Below are 21,839 nucleotides of genomic sequence, written 5' to 3'. Positions count from 1 at the left end.
AGTTGAATCCACTGAATTCTGGACCAAAGAAAATGTAGAAAGGGTCTTTTCCTGCAACTGCAGTTTGTATGCATTGTTCTTCAAGCCAAGGCCTCTGAAGCAAAAGGGAAACCATGTGTGATGCATATCTAGGTCTTCAGTTAGCAAATAAAAAGGGTCAGAATGTGGGTTTGGTCTTTTCTAAGCCACTGGAAGGCTTTAAATCAAAGCACCTCTCATCCAAAAGGCTAGAGCTGACTGATGCACTGCACAATCCCATCTTCTGGGAGTCCTGACCATCATGATACATTAAGAACATCTCCCAAAGGTGCTAAGAGGGAGGGCAGCACCAGCCCAGGTGAGTGTGTGAGTTCTCTGGGAAAGGAAAACTCTCCTGAAAGTTGCTGAAGGCTTTGTGGGATCTTGCAGCCCCATGTCAGTTCTGTGGTTGCTCTCACTTCTGTTTCTGGCAGCTTCAGCAAAAGCCCACAACCAAACTGGGAACAGGCAAAGGCAAAGAGAGTACCAATTCCACTGCACTGATCCATGAGTAAACTTGGTATGCAAAACAATGGCTTTCACTAAGAGGGGACTGAGGCCTGGCTCTACAATCGAGTCAGAATGACTGAGATTTCCAATCAAGAGATGGCACCAGGTCTAGTGACTCATATAACAGTGCTCTCACCCTGAAAGGAGACCTGGGTAACAGGCAGGTAGGAGTAGGGCAATAGTCCTCTATAAGGATTATGAGGAGCAAAAGGACTTAGCATAAAAAGTCACACTTTAATTCAAGGATCAATTATACCAATCATTGACAGAGATCTATTACTGGCTTTATTACCCCTCAAAGTTATTTTCCATCCCAATCAACTTCACAAAGCCAGCTCCAGGGGCACCTGGATGGCTCAGCGGTTGAGGGTCTGCCTTCAACTCAGGTCCTGATCCTGGGATCCGGGATTGAGTCCTACATTGAGCTCCTTGTGGGGAGCTTGCTTCTCCCTCTGCCTGTGTCTCTGCTTCTCTGTCTGTGTGTCTCTCAGGAATAAATAAATAAAATCTTTAAAAAAAACAGAAACAAAAGTAAAGCCAACTCCAATAGGAATGCTTCTAGAAACAGGAAGCAGGAATCTGTTTCAAATTATGAAGTTGAGGGCAGCCCCGGTGGCGCAGCGGTTTGGCGCCGCCTGCAGCCTGGGGTGTGATCCTGGAGACCCGGGATCGAGGCCCACATCGGGCTCTCTGCATGGAGCCTGCTTCTCCTTCTGTCTGTGTCTCTGCCTCTCTCTCTCTGTGTCTATGCATAAATAAATAAAATCTTTAAAAAAAAAAAAAACAAATTATGAAGTTGAGGTCTAAGTCTTGATACAAACCCTTCCTTTGGGTTTAGGTTTCTTCTTTATGATAGTAATTGCTACAGTAAAATCATTTATGGAATTCTATGTGTTTATAAATATATTTATCGATAGATAGATTAATAGTAAAGATAAATAATGTGATGCCAGCCAAGAGTTACCTAGCAGAAATGCTGTGGTCAGAAGCTATCCATACAGCAGAGACAGAAGCTAAGAGCTAGACCAGAGATAGCATCTGCTGCCCTAGTTAGTGAACAGAACGCAGCTTTCCAATTTAATTCTGGAAGAGAAGTTTTGAGATCACAAGAACATAAAGAGACAGATGCCTTGCAGAGTATGTTGGGGGAAGTGAGCAGAAAACATGGGATCCTATTTAAAAGAGGCCAGAGACGATAGAGAGTAGAGGAAAAATGAAAGTAAGGATTTGGTGTTCCAGATGCTTGAAGAAATAAGACAAGGCCTGCCTAAGGGTTAAGCCACCATCAATGAGCTGCATGAGGCTGCCTGGAGAATGAGCTTCACTTTTTGTCAAACAGATTTAAAAATGGCTAGGAACTGAATCTTGGTAAGTCAGGGTTGTAGTTTTTTTTGCCGAGAAGATAATACTCCAACTGACACCCAGGCTCTAGTTGATAGGGAGAAAGCTCCCACTGCTAACAATAAAGGAATTCATTTTTAGTAGGGCTCAAATTGACTGGCCCACTTCACAGCCCAGATTTGTAAATGGAGAAACTGAGGTTTACCTTCCTTGAGGTTCTCAGAAAGCCACATTCCAAGTCAGCCTTCTCCAGCACTCTACCTTTGTGCTTCCCTCTCTCTGTGTCTGATATTTAGATAAAGTTGAAAAGGGGAAAAGAGGAACATTTCTGAGTCAGCCACAAGAGCCACGTGACACGAGGAACAGGATGCCTCTGTTCTTCATGTCCCTGTTTCTACAAAACTGCAGTGGAAAGCTTGGTCCCCTGAGAATCTTCCCTGAGAGCCCCTGAATGCAACCAAAGTCCAGTCCACAACCACAGTCTTGATTTCTGCGACATTACTGCCAGTATACATACCTCAGGCCCGCAAGACTAACTAAAATATCTTTCCTTCTAGATTTCAAGACCAGCCTTTAGAAAAAAACAGCCTTTAGTTAAGCACTACCTAGAAGTAAGGATTTAAATTAAATTAAGGATCTCAAGTTGGGGTCCACAGAGGGTTTCAGCAGGGTCTGGGAACTTTTCCCTGATTCTCAAAAGGATCCAAAGGGTTAAGAACCAATGAATGGGCTAGGTCAACCAGGACCAAAAAGAAAAAGGCAAAAGTTATAAAAAGATTGTCGATTAGCTACTTCTCAACCACCCATTGATTGATTCCTTTTATTTCTCAAGGTTTGTCCTTTTTGCTTGCCCGTACATTCAGATGTATGGATGTTATCTTACCTTTGACTGTTTTTAACGGCATCTGCACAAGCTGTCATTGGGATTTGTGTTTGAGAATGGCCTCTGAATATATACACGGTAGATATCTACTGGTTCTTACTCCAGTGAAACAGACAGCAATAGGATGTGATAGTGATTACTAAAGTTCATTTCACTAACTCCAAGGCTCTCCAATTTGGCTCTAATACTGGACTAGTTAACAGGGTAGGTCTCTTCTGTGGTTAAATAATTCCATTAACACAATAACAATAAAAGTGTAGTTCATTGAATAACATCCCATCAGCAAACCATGCGACAGGAAGCCTAGAGATCACAAGCAATGGGATGATGGGGAATGTTAAGTTACTGTAATTCCATGAGGCCAGAAAGCAAATGATTTATGTTCAAAGAGACAGCTAGCTTCGTGACAATTTTTTTTTCAGATACTGGAAGATCCAAGTGAATTTTAAGCACGTGCTTTTTCAAAGCATGGATGGAATGGGGGCTGCATGCCTGGCAAGCGCTGTCACTGAAACTGCCTTACGACCAAAGGGCCATTCCAGAGAACGTCTCTGAGGAAAAACATGCGGAATGCAAGGCCATATCAAGTGTGCTAATGCCAGTTTCGAATGTGGTGGACAAAATGAATGGCAGGGAAAGAGAAGATGAGGCAGTCAGTTTTGTGTGTAAATTTTCTCACCTGGAATTACAGAGATAGTTTTCAAAGCTCGGAGAACCCTGAATGTTCTCAGCGCTGAGACATTGCCCAGGTCCACAAACTCTGTCACATATCTGTAGTAAGGGAGGTCACACACAGACACAAATGACAAACACAAACACAAACACAAACACCGAAGGAAAAAAACAAAAGCACAACAAAACAAAAAGTACAATACGTCACGTCAGGGCCCTAACCCAACACCTAACACCAACCCCGGGCCATCTTACCTGGGATTACCGAAATAGTTTTCAAAGCCCTCAGTACCCTGAAAGTGCGTAGAGCTGAAACATTGCCTAGGTTTACAAACTCTGTTATATACCTGCAGAATCAAACCAAAGTTAACTTGTAATGGTACCATTGGGCGAGGGTTTGACAATGGGGGGAAGAAAGGGTCTTATATACAAGCTATGATTTCATTTGCTTTGTTGTTGAAAAAGAAAATTTCAAAATATAAACATTTAAAGAACACATTTTTGTTTTCAATTGGGCAAGGAGAAGTCAAAAGAATATTTGAAAGAACTGATACAACCAGGAGGTTCCGAGGGCTTACTCTCTTAATCAGCATCGTGCTGTGCAGATCCCAATCAGAATGACTACTCTCGGTCCATTCATTATTTTTTGTAAAAAGGAAGGCCAGGAGGTATCAAAGGCTTATGTTCCCAAGCTTTGTGAACAATTTCTTAGGAAAAAGGAGGCAAATTTCTGCAGCAGAAGCCCCATAAAAACAAGTTTACATTAAATAACTCCCTAGTTGACAATGGCAAAAATGCCTAAATGTCTATATATGACTTATCCAAGAGTTGTAGGCATATCTTTGCAGTCACACCTAGAGATGAAGTACCTGTGACATACAAAAGCAGGGCTCATGATCATGGGATCAAAGCAAATAGTGTGTTAAGTGCCCATTTTATCACCAGCTCTGTGCCCAGCAAGGACACTTAAATTTTAAATGAACACCAGTGTGTATTCATAATGTTGGAAAACTAGAAATTGCCTTAATATAACAGAAAGTCAAAGTTTCAGTTTCAAATATTCAATGCGTATCATTCTTTCATTCACATTTTACAGCTGAAATACATCTTTCTGATGCTCAGACCCGTATATATACACAAACGTACTCAATCTCTTACACATCTGCATGCACACACACAATCTATACAACACTCTTACTGCCTACCATACCACAAAGTGCTTCCCCACCTGAAAATACAAATAATAAAGTCTGCCATAACTCTTCTACCATTAGTTAGGTTTCCCAAAGAGATACATGCTTATCGTTAAAACAACACAAATTACCAAGAGCAGCTAGCATGGTAATGTGGACTTATACTCTTTTCTTGCAATAGTTTGAAGTTCTGGTCAGGACTTCCTTGGAAGTGGCCAGTTTGGATGCCTTAGCTCATTTTTTAACTCTAAAATGTGCTCTCAAGTCTGCAACATCTGGGGCAGCCTCATGAAATGGCATGAGATATAACATACCCAGGAAACTGATTTTCAGCTTAAAATTCACACCTAAAAAATTTCCAGTCTTCACCAAGGGCCCATGGTGATAAGCGTGCAGACGTTGGTCAGTGTTAAAAGGGGGAAGAAAATATGAGAGCATGTCAATGGAAAATCACTTGCTACTTTCTTCCCTAGCTGTAAAGCCTTGGCTTACCTTCTCCCATATAAACATGCTATCATTGGTGTGAAGTGCATGACACCCTCATAAGCAAGAATCACAGGCATGAGCACATTTGACCTTATATGGCTACCCAATAATTCCTCTTGTAACTGGCCACAAACGCACACTTACAAACACAACCAGGCATACAACCACCCATCTATAATCACACCCAGAGCATCAATAAAGTAAGCAGACAACTTACGCCATCATGATGACACTGAAATCTAGCCAGTTCCATGGATCCCGTAAAAAGGTAAAGCCATCTATGCAGAAACCTCTTGCAATGATTTTCACTAGTGATTCAAATGTATAAATCCCTGTGAATGTGTACCTGTCAAAGAAATGGAGAGCTTGAGGTAATTTCTGAACAGACAGAAACTTTAAATGAATCTTTTAAGATAATAGGGCCTAAAATATGGTTTCAAGTAATAGAGACTAAACAGAACAGGCACAGCCAATGCAGAAGAAAGGAAGGCAGGAAGAGAAAGGGATGCTTTGAAGGAAACTTACCGAAACATAAAACCAAGAACTTTGGAATGTTGTACTGGGTGCCATCTAGCAGGTGATCATTTTGAAACCAGGTGAGGAGACCCCAGAGCTATTTTTTAACTTTAGACAAGTAAAAAAATAAAAATAAAAATAAAAATAAAGGAAACCTCCTGTTGGAGAAGGCAGTGCCATGAGGGACTAACTGAGGGCACAACATGGCCCTGGGGCAGCAAGTCAAAGGCACTGGCCAGCACAGGAAAGGGTGGAGGTGAAGGGCAGTAACTTCCAGAGTGCACTTTCTCTTTCTAGAGTTGACTTCTAAGGATATTTCCTAAATTCCACATGGATCCTCACCCCCTCTCTGTGAAGTAAAGAGTGGGAAAAACCATTTTTCTTCCTTGATGGATAAACTGTATAAAAGCAAGATTCGGTGAGTAAAAAAATCTTTAAAACAAGCAAGCAGACAAATAAGTAAACGAGCTACTTACTCCACATTCTTCGACCATTCAGGAGGGTTACTAAAAGTCATGAATACACAGTTGGTCAAAATAGTGCACATAATGATCATGCTAAATACTGTAGAAAAGAGTCAAGGGAGAAAATACAAAATCTGGCCTGTTGTCTTCCTGAGAAAGCAAACATATTTCATATTGGGTATCATGAGAATTAAATCAGTAACCTGGAAGGAGACAAGACACAGAAGACCAGGAAATGGTGAGGTGATAATGAAAGCGCCCAGGAACACAGACTGCCGCCATATGTATCCACACCTGACCGGAGAACTGTGGTGGACACAGCAGGACAGCCACTCTCTTTCTTTCATAAGGGCTGTCACTGCTCTACTCCTTTTGGATAAAACAGTCCCCTCTCTTGCCAGTTTAGCCTCAGCTATGGAATAAACCTCTAAATACCTTTATACATAGTAACCAGAAAAAATATATTAAATCTAACCTATATTATTCAGTACTCATTTATTGTTAATTATCTTATTTTGTATAACTACTTATTAGAAAATCCACATGCAATGTTTTTTTTAAATTGAGGTATATTTGGCACACAATGTTAGGTGTTAGTTTCAGATGGAGAACATAACAGTTCACTTTTTTCCCTAGTTCTCCAAAGGGCCAAATTGTCGTTAGCGGGCAAGGCAACAGCTGCTATGGGTGGCACGTGAACAATTGGGGAAACCAGTCATGGCTGGTTGGGTAAGGATTTCAAGGACATCTGTACCACCCTAGTCTTAAGAATTAGATAATGGGATAGATTTATCTGATCACTCTGGAAATGCCCAGGAATGTTTATGGATAGCAAGCTATTTTGTTGCCTTTTTAGTTTCACCTAAGATTTTTCTCAGTCCTTTCTGTTCTTGACTACTGAGAAAAAAGAAACTCCTTTGAGTTGAGTTTGTGGGTTACTCAAACTCAAACTGTCACTTTAAGAAGCACAGAAGCCAAAACTTATTTATTGCTAATTCACCCTCCCTTGCTAATGGCATTCACAATCTTCACTCTACTAATGGAGTTTTTAAAAGAAAAAATACTTCTTAGACCTGGATTTTTCTTCCAGGAATAAGAATACGTTCTGGTTAGAAGAGAAAAAGGCACTGTCTTCTAATCCAACAAAAGGGGAAGAAATCCACTGAATTATTTATTCCTTATAAACCTTTAGATTTCAGAACTATGTTACTTATAAACTAAACAAAATTGGGCTGCTAAATTCTTAGAGTTAAAATGTGGCAAAAGCTTCACAAACCAATTTACCAAATTGCACCTGCCAGTTTTCTCTTCCTACTTAGAGAATACAATATCCTTTGGAGCAAGGGACTAGGTACTGACAAATTAAATACCAACCATAAAATTTAAAGTCACTATGCAAAGTTGCTAAACTCATCACATAATTTTTCATCTGTCATATGCTCTCCTATATTAATAAGATATACAAGTTAGGCCACATGAATAAATTGTCATGTTCTGTTTAAGGGGAGTAAAGATACCAGAAAAGACTCATGTCAAGGTTACAGTCTAGATGTAAACTTCTACAGCAAGGAGGCCATTTAATCTGAGAAACCATCTCAGACACTTTCCATACTCACTGCTCAAGAAATCAGAAATATTCAAGGAGAGCTCTAAAGCATTCATTCAACCCTTTGTACTCAAGAAGTAGCCTTCCAAAAATTCCAATACTGGATTTGCATTAAAGAACTGAATTGTTTGCCTCAAGACGAAAAATTAGTGAATGTTGAGCACTTTAAAAAGACTTCAGGTACAGGTTAATTTGTCTCTCTTCACAATACTAACAAAATTCCAGATTTCCATGATAGCATTCTATAGGAAAAAAAGAATTTGCTGAAGCTCAGCTCAGGATCTGGCGTAAGTTCACTCAAACTTCTGACTGGTGGGATAGTCAACTACACTACTGATAAAATATTTAATATATAACTCAGTTGTCAAAGTTCAGAAACATGTACCAGTGACCATGCAAGTGCTGCAATCACTCCACATTTGTAGAAAAGGATATGAATGTATCAAAATTTTAATAGCTATTCTTCTTATCAGGTTAAAAGGACTTAAAATGTACAAGGCAGGCGTGGCACTAAATCTGAAGAGAGTTTTCCCTCTGTTTAATACTACAAAGGTCTGTGGAGAAAGAAAAAGAGAAATTGTTAAAGCATGGGAATTACACCACACACAGCAACATTTTTAAAGGCAAGAAATAACCTATATTACCAAATGTACTTATAATTTTGACTTCCCAATTTGGTTTCTAAGGCAAGAGACCTTAAGGCACCGTAACTCTCTTTCTCCTCCCTCCCTCCCCTGCCCCAGATTATATACATAATACACAGTGGGCGCCGTCTTAGCAGTTTTGTACATTTCTGTAAACTTCTTTCTTTCTTTCAGAAACAAGCCATATGAATTATACCTAGGGCATCCTCTGCCAGCTTGGGACAAGATACCGAAGTTCATTAATTTAGGATTCGTTCACTCAACAAATGTTTCCTACTACGTCCCTACTATGTTTCAGGCAATGTTCTCCGTGCTTAGGAAACAGCAGGGAACAAGGCTACCATGGTGCAGGAAGCTTATATTCTAATGGAGAAGACAGACAACAAATAAAAGAAATGTAACGAATAAGTAAATGATACACAATGTGGTAAGTGCTATGAGAAAAGGAGGAAGATGAGGGAAGGGGAGACATAGAGTGTTGGGGTCAGTGGATGGGACAATGGAGAGGTGCCTGTTTTAAAGGAGGTGGTCAGGGTAAGCCTACTGAGAAGAAAGAATTGAGCAAAGACATGAAGTTAGTGAGAAGAACTCTTCATCCCACCAATATTTTCCTATCAAGTCTACTCTGACTTTTAAGAGTCTCCATGATCAGCCTTGCCAAAATCATTAAACCGTATTTCCCACCATGAATCTTCCTGTCTTGCCAAATAGTACATGTTATAGTAACTTATAACTTTGGCCTTTGCTTACATTGCTCATCCTACCCAGAATGTCTTTTCTTGTCTTATGAATTCAATTCAATCAAAGTACTTCTGGGCATCTATTTTGTGCTAAACTCTGGGTTACAAAATCGGATAAAATTGTACTTTTAGGGAAGATATATATGTAAACTAGTAATTATGATGCAGGGTAAATACAAAGTTCAATAACAGAAACGTGTGATGTATGAGAGGCAGCGGGAGGGAGAGTTTTTTCCCCTTGGGTAGGGAATGAGCTGAAAGGTGTTCACAAAGGAAAGGTAACTAATACTTGGAAGGGGTTCCAAGGATACAAGGGGAAAAACTGGCAGATAAAGGGTGAAGGCTGGGCAGGGAAAGGGAATAACATAGAATGTACAGAGGCACAGTAGCACATACTGTGGGTCGTTCTCAGGGAGTGGACAGGTAGTTCAGTGTTGATGGAGGAGAAACAGAGAAGGGGTACAAAGGATTATGAAGCTGGAGATGTAGGGGCCTAGGAGACTGAGCTCCTAAGGAGATATGGCCAGTGGCAAGTACACAGCACTAGTTCCTTACTGTGCGGATAGAAGAGTAAGTGGTCAAATGTCAGCCATTTTAAGTAGGCTTTTTAAAAAAATGTAAAGCAATACATTCTTGTAATTATATATAAGACACAGAAGACTTAAGTTCTATCTCGTTACCCAAAGAAAACCTTTGCTGCTTATATATCTTTTTTTTTTTACATCTTTTCAGAACCTTCTTGTGTAAATACAAGCACACAGATATAGCCTTGAAAAGACTCTCTTTCTCTCAGATGGGATTGTACTATAAATACTCTCCTGCACCTTGCATTAAAAAAAATGAACCCCCACAAAGAAAAGCCCAGGACCATATGGCTTCACTGATGAATTCTACCAAATGTTTAAAGAATTAATACCAATCCTTTGCAAACTCTTCCAAAAAATAGAAGAGGACACACTTTCCAACTCATTTTGTAAGGCCAGTATTGCCGTGATACAAAAGCAGAGAAAGGGGCAGCCTGGGCGGCTCAGCGGTTTAGCACCACCTTCAGCCCAGGGCCTGATCCTGGAGACCCGGGATCGAGTCCCACATCAGGCTCCGTGCATAGAGCCTGCTCCTCCCTCTGCCTGTGTCTCTGCCTCTGTGCGTGTGTGTGTCTCTCATGAATAAATAAATAAAATCTTTTTTTTTAAAGATTTTAGTTATTTATTCATGAGAGACACACACAGAGAGAGAGAGGCAGAGACACAGGCAGAGGGAGAAGCAGGCTCCATTCAGGGAGCCTGACATGGGACTCGATCCCAGGACCCCGGGCTCACACCCTGGGCTGCAGGCAGGTGCTAAACCACTGAGCCACCGGGGCTGCCCAATAAATAAATAAAATCTTAAAAAAAAAAAAAAAAGCAGAGAAAGTTATCACAAGAGAAAAAACCCACTATAATATCCCTGAATATAGACACAATGAATATAGACACAAAAGCTTCAACAAAATACCAGCAAACTGAATCCAGCAGCGTATAAAAAGAATTATATGACATGATCAAGTGGGATTTATCCCCGAAATGTAAAGATGGTTTAATATGTGGAAATCAATCAATGTAATACAACATATTAATAAAATAAAGGCAATAACCACTTGATCATTTTAACAGATGCAGAAAAAGCATTCTACAAGTCCAGTAATCTTTTATATATAAAAAAAAAAATCCAACAAACTAAAAATAGAAGGGAACTTCCTTAACCTGATAAAGAGCATTATGAAAAATCTATAGCTAACATCACATTTAATGATAAGACTGAAGCCTTCTTCTTAAGATTAGGAACAAGACAAGGATGTCCCTCTCACCAGTTTTATTCAACACTGTACTGGATGTTCTAGGCAAGGCAATTAAACAAGTAAAACTATTTCTATTTGCAGATCAAATAATCTTATATATGGAAAACTGTAAGGAATACATATAAACAAAACTATTAGAGCTCATAAACAAGTTGAGCATGGTTTAAAGATGCAAGATCAACATATAAAAATCTGTTGTAAAAAAAAAAAATCTGTTGTATTTCTATACAGTAGCAATAAACAATCCCAAAATTAGGAAATTAAAAAAACAACTCCGTTTATAAGAGGATCCAAAAGAACAAAATATTTAGGAACAAATGTAATAAAAGAAATATACACTGAAAACTACATCATTAAAAGAAATTAAAGAAGACCTTAACTAGTGGTCTCAAGGATCAGAAGATGTAATGTTGTTAAGATGGCAATACTCCCCCAACTAATCTACAAATTCAAAGCAATGTCAATCAAAATTTCAACTGCCTTTTTGGGCAAAAATTAACAAATTGAAAAACGCACGTTCAATTCGTATAGAAATGCAAGGGAACCAAAAGAGCCAAAACAATTTCAAAAAATAAAAAATTCGAGGACTCACACTTTATTGTTTCAAAGCTTACTACAAAGCTATAGTAATCAAGATTGTGTTATTAGCATAAGGATAACCATATCTATCAATAGAACAGAACTGAGAATTCAGAAATAAACCCATACAACTACATAAATTGATTTTTGACAAAGGTGCCAAGACAATTCAAAGGGGAAAGAGTAGCCTTTAATAATCAGTGGTGGGACGACCACATGCAAAAGAATGGATCAGACCTCTACTTCATACCTTATACAAAAATTAATTCAAAATGGATCAAAGACCTAAATGTAAGAGCTAAAATCTAAAACTCTTGGAAGGAAACATAAGTGTTAATCTTCACATCTTTGGATTAGGCAATGGTGTCATACTTGTGACACCTAAAAGCACAAGCAACCAAATTAAAAAGATAAATTGGATTTCATCAAATTAAAAAATTTTTTACAACAAATGACACTATCTAAAAGGTCAAAAAAAAAAAAAACCCCACAGAATGGGAAAAAAATATTTGCAAACTGTAAATCTAAGAAGGGTCTTAGCATTGAGACTAGAAAAGGAGTCTTAGAACTCAACAGTAAAAAGACAAATAATCCAATTTTAAAATAGACATTTCTACAAAGCAGATAGACAAACACTAGGCACATGAAAAGATGTTCAACATCATTAGTCATTAAGGAAATACAAATAAAACTACAATGAGACAGCACTTCACACCTACCAGGATGATCATAATGAAAAAAAAAAACAACCCATGGAAAAGAACAAGCGTTGGCAATGATGTGGAGAAATTTGAACACTCACATATTACTGGCAGACTGTAAAATGGTGCAGCCACTTTGGAAAACAATTTGGCAGTTCTTCAAAAGTTAAACACAGAGCTGCCATGGGACCCAGCAATTCCACTCCCAGGTATATGCCCAGGAGAGCTGAAAACAGGTATTCACACAAAAACTCATACACGAAGGTTCATACAAAAGCATTATTCAAAATACTGCAAAAGCAGAAACAACTCGAAATGTCCATCAATGATGGATGATTAAACAAAATGTGGTCTAACTATATAATGCGATATTATTCAGTCTTTAAAAGGAATGAGATCCATTTATATGTTACAATACAGATGAACCTTGAAGACACCGTTCTAAGTGAAATAAGGCAGACACAAAAGGACAGATATATAAGTTTCACTTCTAGGAGGAACCTGGAATAGGTAGATTCATAGAGGTAGAAAGTAGAATGGAGTTTACCAGGTGCTAGAGGAGGGGGAATGGAGAGACTCTTAAATGGGTATAAGTCTCCCTTTGGGAAGATGAAAAAGCTCCAGAAACAGATAGTGGTGATGGTTGTACAACATGATATTTAGTATCACTGAATTGTGTACTTAAAAATGGCTAAAACGGTAAATTTTATGTTACATATACTTTAGCACAATAAAAATATATACATTACTATCTGAAGAGTGCCCAGTAAGGTGTTATTGATAAATTTTTAAAAATCAGCTTTATTCCAAGTCAAATAATAGAATTAAGAAAAGTAATATCCAAAAGTGGTTCCTTTTAGTTTTTATTTTTTTTCCAAAAGTTCCATTTTGAACTTCAGAATGATTTGAGGGTGGGCAGCCTGGGTGGCTCAGTGGTTTAGCACCACCTTCAGCCCAGGACCTGATCCTGGAGACGTGGGATCAAGTCCTACGTCAGGCTCCCTGCGTGGAGCCTGCTTCTCCTTCTGCCTGTGTCTCTGCCTCTCTCTCTCCTCTCTGTGTATTCTCATGAATAAATAAAATCTATTAAAAAATGATTTGAGGAACTTTTTGAGAACTAAAGATATCTGGGCCCAGAAAAAAAGAAAGAAAGAAAGAAAGAAAGAAAGAAAGAAAGAAAGAAAGAAAGAAAGAAAGAAAGGAAGAAAAGAAGAAAGAAAGAAAGAAAGAGGGAGGGAGGGAGGGAGGGAGAGAGAGAGAAAGGGAAGGAAGGAAGGAAGGAAGAAAGGAAGGAAGGAGGGAGGGAGGGAGGGAAGGAAGGAAAGAAAAGAAAAAGAAAAGAAAGAAAAGAAAAAAGAAAAGAAAGAAAAAGAAAAATGGAGGCTTATATATATCACAACATGGATAAACCTTGAAAATCTTTAAAAGAATTCAGACACAAAAGGTCACATACCATAGGATTCTATGAACATTACAAGAAATGCCCAGAATAGGCAGATCTATGACAGAAAGTTGGTTAGTCATTGCCTATGGCTGGATGGAGAGGAGAATGGGGAGTCACTGATAAGGGGTCTCTCTGGAATGACGAGAATGTTCTGGAATTAGACAGTGATGACAAATGCACAACTCATGAACAAAACACCAATGAACTGAGCACTTTAAAATGGTGAACAGTCTAGCTTGTGAGTGATACCTCAGTAAAAAGCAAACACCACAGCAACAAAACAAAACAGAAAAAAATTTAAGCATAAGACATAAAAATGTCTAAAGAATGATACCGCCAACATCTATGTACCCATCAGTTGCTGAAGAGAGAACGCTGTGCCGATGCTGCTCCTTCCTGCATGCTCTTCAAACATATCCCCTCTCCCCACAGAGGAAGCACGATTTTTAAATTGGTCCCGAGGTCCCACTTTTTAATGAAATATTCCCAATTAGTCTGAGCTCTCTCATTTCTGAACTCTTCTTTTTTTAAAAGATTTTATTTATTTCTTCATGATAGACACAGAGAGAGAGGCAGAGACACAGGCAGAGGGAGAAGCAGGCTCCATGTAGGGAGCCCGATATTGGACTTGATCCTGGGCCTCCAGGATCATGTCCTGAGCCAAAGGTAGATGCTCAACCACTGAGCCACCCAGGCGCCCCCCCTTTTCTGAACTCCTATTTATACTTGGGTTTTGTGCTTTTCTTTCCACTCTAAGTCTTTTTTTTTTTTTTTACCCTCTCTCTACCCCATCAGTTACCTCCACAACTAGATTCTACACTCTCAGAGGGCAGGAATCTCATATTTCTTCCCACAGTTCCAATAAGATTCAACCCATGCCATGTACTCCCAATAAACAGCTGCAGACAGATTTTTTTTTTTTAAATCCTTTCCTGTCCTCTTCTAGTCTTTCCTTTCCTAATCTGGCAGTCATGTCTTTTTCTCGCAGTAGAAAAGCAGCGCTGGTGCTGAGCTACATACATTCTGGAAATGCTCAATTCCCCATCCCTAGTGTTTGAGACTGTATTGTGATAATGTTTTTCCTGTTACTAGAGGGTACTGTCTCTGGCAGGGCAGACTGAAGGAAAGCTGAATCCTAAAAGCAAGAGGAACCAGTAGACCTAGGGTTAAGCTCAAACAGGTTCAAAGGCTGGGTCTTCCATGTTTTGGTTACTCAAAGAAACGAAGACCCTGGGACTTTCCCGAAACCCCCTCTCTGAAGTACTTGTACGCCTCTAGGTTTCCATAGCAACTCCCTCTATGAAAATGCCAAGCCTTTTAAATATCTCCTCATTCAACCTCATATTTCCGTGAAGTATGGGTGAAGGAGGGATTATTATCCTCTGTGCATTTTACAAAAGCACAGGAGAGGGACGCCACCTATCAAAGGTCATGCAGCAAAGAGCAGTATATTATGCTAAGTTTAGAGCCTCTTTACAGCTTCTGCTGTGCCAGGTTGAGAGGCAGTTTAGTGGCAATCTGGCAGAGAATGAAACTGGTATGGGGGATGGATTCTCTGGTGAATGAGAAATTCAAGCCCCTGGGGTACACTACATAAAAGCCTAAGCAGCAATGAAAGAAGCACTGGCCCATGTCCCAGGATCTAAAATCCACCAGGCCAGGCCTTTACAAAATCACCCACCTGCCTTAGAAGAAGACAGGTAACAAGACTTTTAAAAATAATGTACCCTGCGTGCTCCATTTCTCTTATCTTTTAGTTTGATCATGGTGGAAAGACAGGTCTAGAGGTACCACTGAAGGTACTTCCCACCATAGGGTCAGTGTCTACACAGTAATAACTATCCGTTGCCCAGTTAATGAACAAATACTCGTATGTCTGAGGTGAGGGGCAAGGAGGAGAGGCAAAAGAAAAGGAAGACATAAAGAAACTGTAACAATTATTCTTGGTTGAGGAAAAACCAGGAGGCAGCTAGGATTCTGGATTAGTAAGCAATGAGTTGCCAAGGAAAGTAGGGATCTTCGGTGAGTTTAAAAACTATGGTTTTGGGATCCCTGAGTGGCTCAGCGGTTTAGCCCCTGCCTTCGGCCCAGGGCGTGATCCTGGAGTCCCGAGATCGAGTCTCATGTCAGGCTCCCTGCGTGAAGCCTGCTTCTCCCCCTGCCTGTGTCTCTGCCTCTCTCTGTCTCTCATGAATAAATAAATAAAATCTTTTTTAAAAACCTATAGTTTTATAGGTATAAAGGCTTTAAGAATGTTTTATGTGTAAAGTAGAAATTTCATAATTAATTTAGGTATTGAATACTGCACATGGGGTAAAAATAGTTTATCAGCACTCCTTTCTAAATATTTACATCCTAGATCTCCATCAAGTATAAAAAGAAGGTATCTTTTTTTATTTAAAGAGAAATAAACTGCCTGCAGTGAAGAGGAATCCTCCATACTTCTAGTAGCAGACTTATAACAAAACATACTTTATTATTAAAATAATTAGATTTACATATGCTTAATTTATATGCAGTTCTTCCTAACTACATCTTTAGTATAACACAAGATGGTGCTTGGACTAACACAAGTACTCGAAGCTTAGGAATCTTCCTTTTGAAGCTGGTATTTGCAGTGCTTACTTACGTGTCAAATAGCATAGTATCTATCAGGGGTCAGCAAATTTCTTTTGTAAAGAGCCACATAGTAGGCTCTGTAGGCCATACAGCCAACTCAACCCTGCCGCTGTGGTGCAAAAGCAACCAGAGACAACACGTAAACATATGGGAGTGTCTATGTTCCAATAAAACTTTACAGACAAGGAAATTTAAATTTCATATAATTTTCACACATCACAAAATCTTATTCTTCCTTTGACTTTTCTATCATCATTTAAAAGCGTACAAACCCTTCTGAACTCATGGGCCATACAACAACAAATGGCAGAGACGATGTGACCCATGGGGCACAGCTGGTTGGACTCTGACATGCTAATACCAGTTCCGGGCCAAGGCCAGACTGGCTGCATAGGAGTTATCTGAGTAGCTTTTTTTTTTTTTTTTTTTTTTTTTTTTAATGCAGATTCACAAGTCCTACCCCAGAGATTCGGGCTTCAATAAGCTGCAGAGGAATCCCTGCTCACAAGGATTTGGGAACCACCAGCTCATCTTCCATGTCACTAAAACAGTGGGGTTTCGAAACACCCATCTTAAAACACTTGGGTTCTCCTGCTTCGCTGGCCTCTTCCTAGCTGTACGGCCCGGGCGAGCCACGGCCTCTCTCTGGATCTCATTTTCCTCATCTAAAAAATGAGAGAGAGGGCTGCCTGATGGGCGTGCCCAGGCCCTTTCCTGCTCTGACATCTGTGATTCTATGATTTAGAAGATATGCAGAAGCGTCCAAGATTAAGTGCAACAAAGCAGCAAGCCCTACTTTGGAGGAGAAAGCCTATTATTATTTATTCTTTCACATTACATCTTGGTAGGATTCTCATGGATTGGTTATTTTGCTCCTTCATGTGATACTCCATCAGGTTCACGGTCAACAGCATTTGATACCACCCTGAAAACTATACGTATGTGGCAGGGGGCAGCATGGAGAGGTCCCAGGGCAGATCTGTACCACGGGCTGCTTTCCTCTGCCCTGTCTCCCCTGCTTCTATGCCCCATTCTCAGTAGAACGGTGAACAGGAGGGAGAGAATAAATCGGGATGACCGGTGATGGGCTAACTTTAAAAAATTTATAAAGTATTTTTTTTTTTTTTAGATTTTGTATTTATTCATAGAGACAGAGAGAGAGAGAGGCAGAGATACAGGCAGAGGGAGAAGCAGGCATCATACAGAGAGCCTGATGTGGGACTTGATCCAGGGTCTCCAGGATCACACCCTGGGCTGCAGGCGGCGCTAAACCGCTGTGCCACCGGGGCTGCCCAAAAAATTTATAAAGTATTTTAAAGCCATATGCATGGCTAATAAAATCTCAGTAATCATCATTAACCTGCCGATAAGAATCCAGAAGAGGAGATTTATCCCTTGTTCAACACTGGATTCTTCAAAACCCAGGAAGAATGGGAAGGACCTCAAGCTCTGGATTCTTACAAGAATATGTCTTAAGCAAGAATCACTTGGTGTCCATGAAGTCCAATAATATTTTACCTAATCTGTCTTAAATTAGATCTTTGTGAAGTAAATGAGTTAAAAGGAAAATTGAAATTGAATTGTGGTTTACTGCCCAAGGGGAAATATCAGTTTATAACAGCCATTGAATGCGTTTGAGCACAAGGCCCATTAAGAGCAGTGGAACAGCTCTTAACGAGTTATGGCACGGAGTATTAATAAATATGTCATGCCGGCATAAAATGAACCTTCTGAAAAGCACAGGCATTTCATTTCTAATTAGCAATGTGGGGCCTGGATCACAGGATGGAGGAGCTTTGCCACTGGAATTCAGGGTAAGATGTATTCTCTTCAGGGTCTACCATAAGGGGAAGGGACATTGTGCATGGCCAGGTACAAGCACATTAAAAAAAATCCTAGCATGCTGCAAATGCAGTACAGTAAATGTACGCAGGTACCAAAGTATTGCAGTCAATTTAATGGCATTTTATCACCCTCTGCCCAGGACTGGATTCACTTTTTTAATCATACAAAAAGTATAGATTTAAATAATAAAGGGCGCACAAAATATGAAAGGACATTACGGAGAAGGGTACTCAGTGCAGGGGTGGAATATATTACAGACTAGAAAGCTTCTTGGAGAAAGGTTTCTTCTCCAGCCCCTGGTTTGCTGTGGACACATGGCCCAGGAGAGTGGCTCTCCCCTCAACCAAGTTCTCCCTTTCCTTGCGGGGTCATCATCTCCCCCAGGGCAAGGTACGCCGCAGGTACTGGATGACACGGAGGGACCCAGGGAGCGAGCCAATCTACAAGAGGGCAGCTGGGAACCAATATGCTTTGAGTCTCGCTGGCTAGAGCTGTTATTGACACTGACTTATGACTGTCTCTGGAGTCTGGCTACCGGATCTTAACTGTTCTGATCTCTAGGACTGCCCCGACCCTCTTGTTTTTATTTTTATTTTAAAAAAAAATTTTTTTTGACCCTCTTGTTTTTAGCTGACTTCTCTAGCCTTAAGTTCTTGCCTGCCTCGACCTCCTATATGTATCTTATTCTCTCAGACCTATGTACCTCTTCTGAACGAGGCAACTGGCCAATTTAACTTATAATAGTTGTTAGCTCTTTCCCACCTAATTATAAATGGTTAATTTGGGGGACTTTTACTAGGGGCAAATCTTCTCTACCTATTGGTTTTAGATTGTGCATGCACAGCCTTCTATCCGATAGTAATACAAATACAGCTGATCTGCAGAGTAGCTACAGCAGGGACAACAGCAGCAGCCTGCTCTCCACCCACCAATAGCAACTTGGCATTCACTTCTGAGTAATGATCTACGGAGCCAATATAGTAGGCAACAGATCAATGTCCTTTCAAAGTTCCCCTATTTTAATAAAGGAAAATCTAATACTGAATCTAAACAGATTCTACTTCAGACTAGGAAGCTGTTGGGGAATAAATGACCTGCACTGTCAAAACGACTACACCATGTTGAAGAGTCCAGATGCCTTTCTTAATGCTAATCTGCTTAGTGGGTCCCTCAAGTGAAATTGCAATTATAGTCCCATGGGCCTCAGGAAAGGCTCTAGCAAAGGCACAACTGGCCTGAATTTCTTCAGTACCTGTATCCTGGTCCTAAGCTGCCTTTTAGAAACATTGAACTAAAGCAGGACATGAAACATGGACAAATTCTTTTCCTTTAGGCTTGTACTTCTATTTGAACTACAAATATTATTTTATTTCTTTGTTATATTATTTCTTTTTAAGTAGGCTCCACAAACACGGGGCTTGAACTTACAACCCTGAGATCAAGACCTGAGCTGAGATCAAGAGTTGGATGCTTAATCAACTGAGCCACCCAGGTAGCTCTATGAATATACAGAGCCCTCTTCTTCTAAGTCTCTATTCCACTACACAGAGGATCGGGCAAGAGAGACCTCTAAGTCCCATATTTATGTTTTTATTGCTGTTGGTCATTAACAATTGTATCTATGAGCCTATCTGAGGAATAACATTGAGCATGAAGTATTTACTGTGTGGCCAACACCCTACCCTACTAAGATGCCGATACAGTACCTGTCTCATGGCAACCACTCCAGGAGGTAGGTAGGTACTATTTTATAGATGATGAAATTGAAGTAGAAAGGTCAAGTACTTTCTTAAAACCACAAAGTTATTTATTAAGTGGCAAAACTTAGAATTGAGCTGAGGCAGCCTAACGTCAAAGCCTATGCTCTTCACATCATAAGGTGATTTTTAAAAAGCTTCAAAAAATCTAACTCCTCACTCTACAGGCAAGAAACCAAGCACAGAGACCTCTGCTCACACTCACACTACAGAGCTGAGAGCTACTAGGGCCCAGGTCTCCTGGGCTCTGATCCTGAATACTGTTTACACCAGGTCATCCACTCCAATCCCCCAATCCTTGGGTCAGTGAAGGAAATCTTTCTGACTTAATACCTGTAAGTCTGGCAAAAGGAAAACCCTTACATATGCGTCAGAGATCATAGTAGCTGGTTACGGTTATGGTCTTTTTCCCAAGTGAAGCTGGAGGAAGGTGCTGCTGATGCCACATCTACCTGTGGCTTTATTGTTTGCCAGGTGCTTCTGCATACGCTTTCTCATTTGGTTTGACCCTGTAACCTCATGCCCTCCAACCCACATCTGGGGCAGCTGACGCCCTTTCTGCCCACATCCGGGTCACAGGAAGCCATTCCCGACAGAACTGAGGCACTGCACAGCTGCTTCCGTGCTGAGCCAGCATCACGCCGCTCCCTAGAGCCGGGCAGCTCTGAACCTCCTACATGGCCACTCCTCACTGCCCTTCAATATGAACTTGCCCTTGATCTCCTTCCCCTTTACCCTCTTAGGGTACATAGACTGTAGCTGCTCTAGGGCAAAGCAAAATGCACAATCGTTAAGTAAAGCATATCAACTCCTCTAATCACTATATTCACATTCCAGAATATTCTATATTCTTGCTCTCCTCTCTCTTAGAAAGCAGCCGAGCAGAGTGGTTTCTATAGAGGCTCTGAGGCCACAAAGACCTGGATTCAAGACACAGCTCCATTGCTTATTAGCTGTCATGATCTTTGTCAACTTATTGCTAAGACACAGTTTTCTTACTGATAGAGATAATGACTAATAGTACCTACTTTATCAGATTATGAGAATTAAATGAAGATTCACCAAAAGTGCTTACTACAGTGCTTGGCATAGAACAAACCTTCAATGAATGGGATTCTGATGCTGTCGTGCCCAACACAGACTACTGCCACTCCTGCTCTTTGGCTCCCAACATGGGATGTCCATAAGGAAACCCGAGGGCTACTGTTCATGTTAGTATTCACACACTTGGCATGAGTCAGTAGGATAAGGTAAACCAAGTATTCAGAGTCACTAGGAGACACCTGTATGGCTGCACTGGCTCAAGATGGGCCTCAGAGCTTATGCCAGACGTGAGAACTCTGGAGGTGGGAGAAAATAAACACAGCTTAGTACGCACACATTGGGTTCCAAGCTGCCTCTCCACCTTTGGATCCTGTCTTGGCAAACCACACTCCATGCTCTCATCACAGCTAAATTCACTGCTTGAAACAATCCAGTCTTCCCCCATGCTTCTCTGCCTTTCCTAGTGCCAGTCTTTATACCCAAACTACTCTTTCTTCCCTTTTCCAACAGGTGATTTTTTTTTTTTTACCATATTTTAATACGTTAAGGTCCATTCAACTATCACCTCCTCTCCTCCTCTCTGCAGATAGCTCATTCAAATCTCTGAAACAGAATTATCCTTCCTTCCTGTGTGTCTCCACTCAGCACTTACTTTGATTAGGGCAGTTCATGTAGTGTTGTCATTTTTGTGTATACATATGTACCTCTCACTGGACTCTGAGATCCCTTTATTAAAGGCAGGGCTATAGCATCCAGCTGCTATCTCTCAGTTTAGCAAGCAGAATATAGAATATGATGCCCATCTGGCACAAGGTAGAGAATTCATGCATGGGTACTGAATATATGAATGAATCTCTTAGACATGAAAAAATGATACTTGCCATACGAACTATACAACTAACCTATAACTGTATACAACTTTCTGCTAGGTTTCCACTCT

General features: G+C 40.3%; 1 protein-coding gene across 4 annotated transcripts in view; it reads right to left on the bottom strand.

Moving 5' to 3' along the window:
* SCN8A (sodium voltage-gated channel alpha subunit 8) overlaps window positions 1-21,839 on the bottom strand; it is a 173,901-nt gene that overhangs the window by 86,772 nt on the left and 65,290 nt on the right. For 3 of the 4 annotated variants that reach the window (XM_038577714.1, XM_038577713.1, XM_038577712.1), the window contains exons 3-6: window positions 8,125-8,243; window positions 6,096-6,185; window positions 5,321-5,449; window positions 3,432-3,523 (exon numbers count right to left, since the gene is read on the bottom strand). In XM_038577714.1, the coding sequence (XP_038433642.1) occupies window positions 3,432-3,523; window positions 5,321-5,449; window positions 6,096-6,185; window positions 8,125-8,243 (430 nt within the window). Of the gene's footprint in view, window positions 1-3,431; window positions 3,524-3,679; window positions 3,772-5,320; window positions 5,450-6,095; window positions 6,186-8,124; window positions 8,244-21,839 lie in introns of all 4 variants that reach the window. The other variant, XM_038577715.1, reaches the window with a different exon arrangement.

This window comes from Canis lupus, chromosome 27, assembly GCF_011100685.1.
Source record: "Canis lupus familiaris isolate Mischka breed German Shepherd chromosome 27, alternate assembly UU_Cfam_GSD_1.0, whole genome shotgun sequence".
Lineage (NCBI taxonomy): Eukaryota > Metazoa > Chordata > Mammalia > Carnivora > Canidae > Canis > Canis lupus.
Note: the sequence above shows the minus strand (reverse complement) of the source record. Positions and strands in the feature narration are given on the sequence as shown.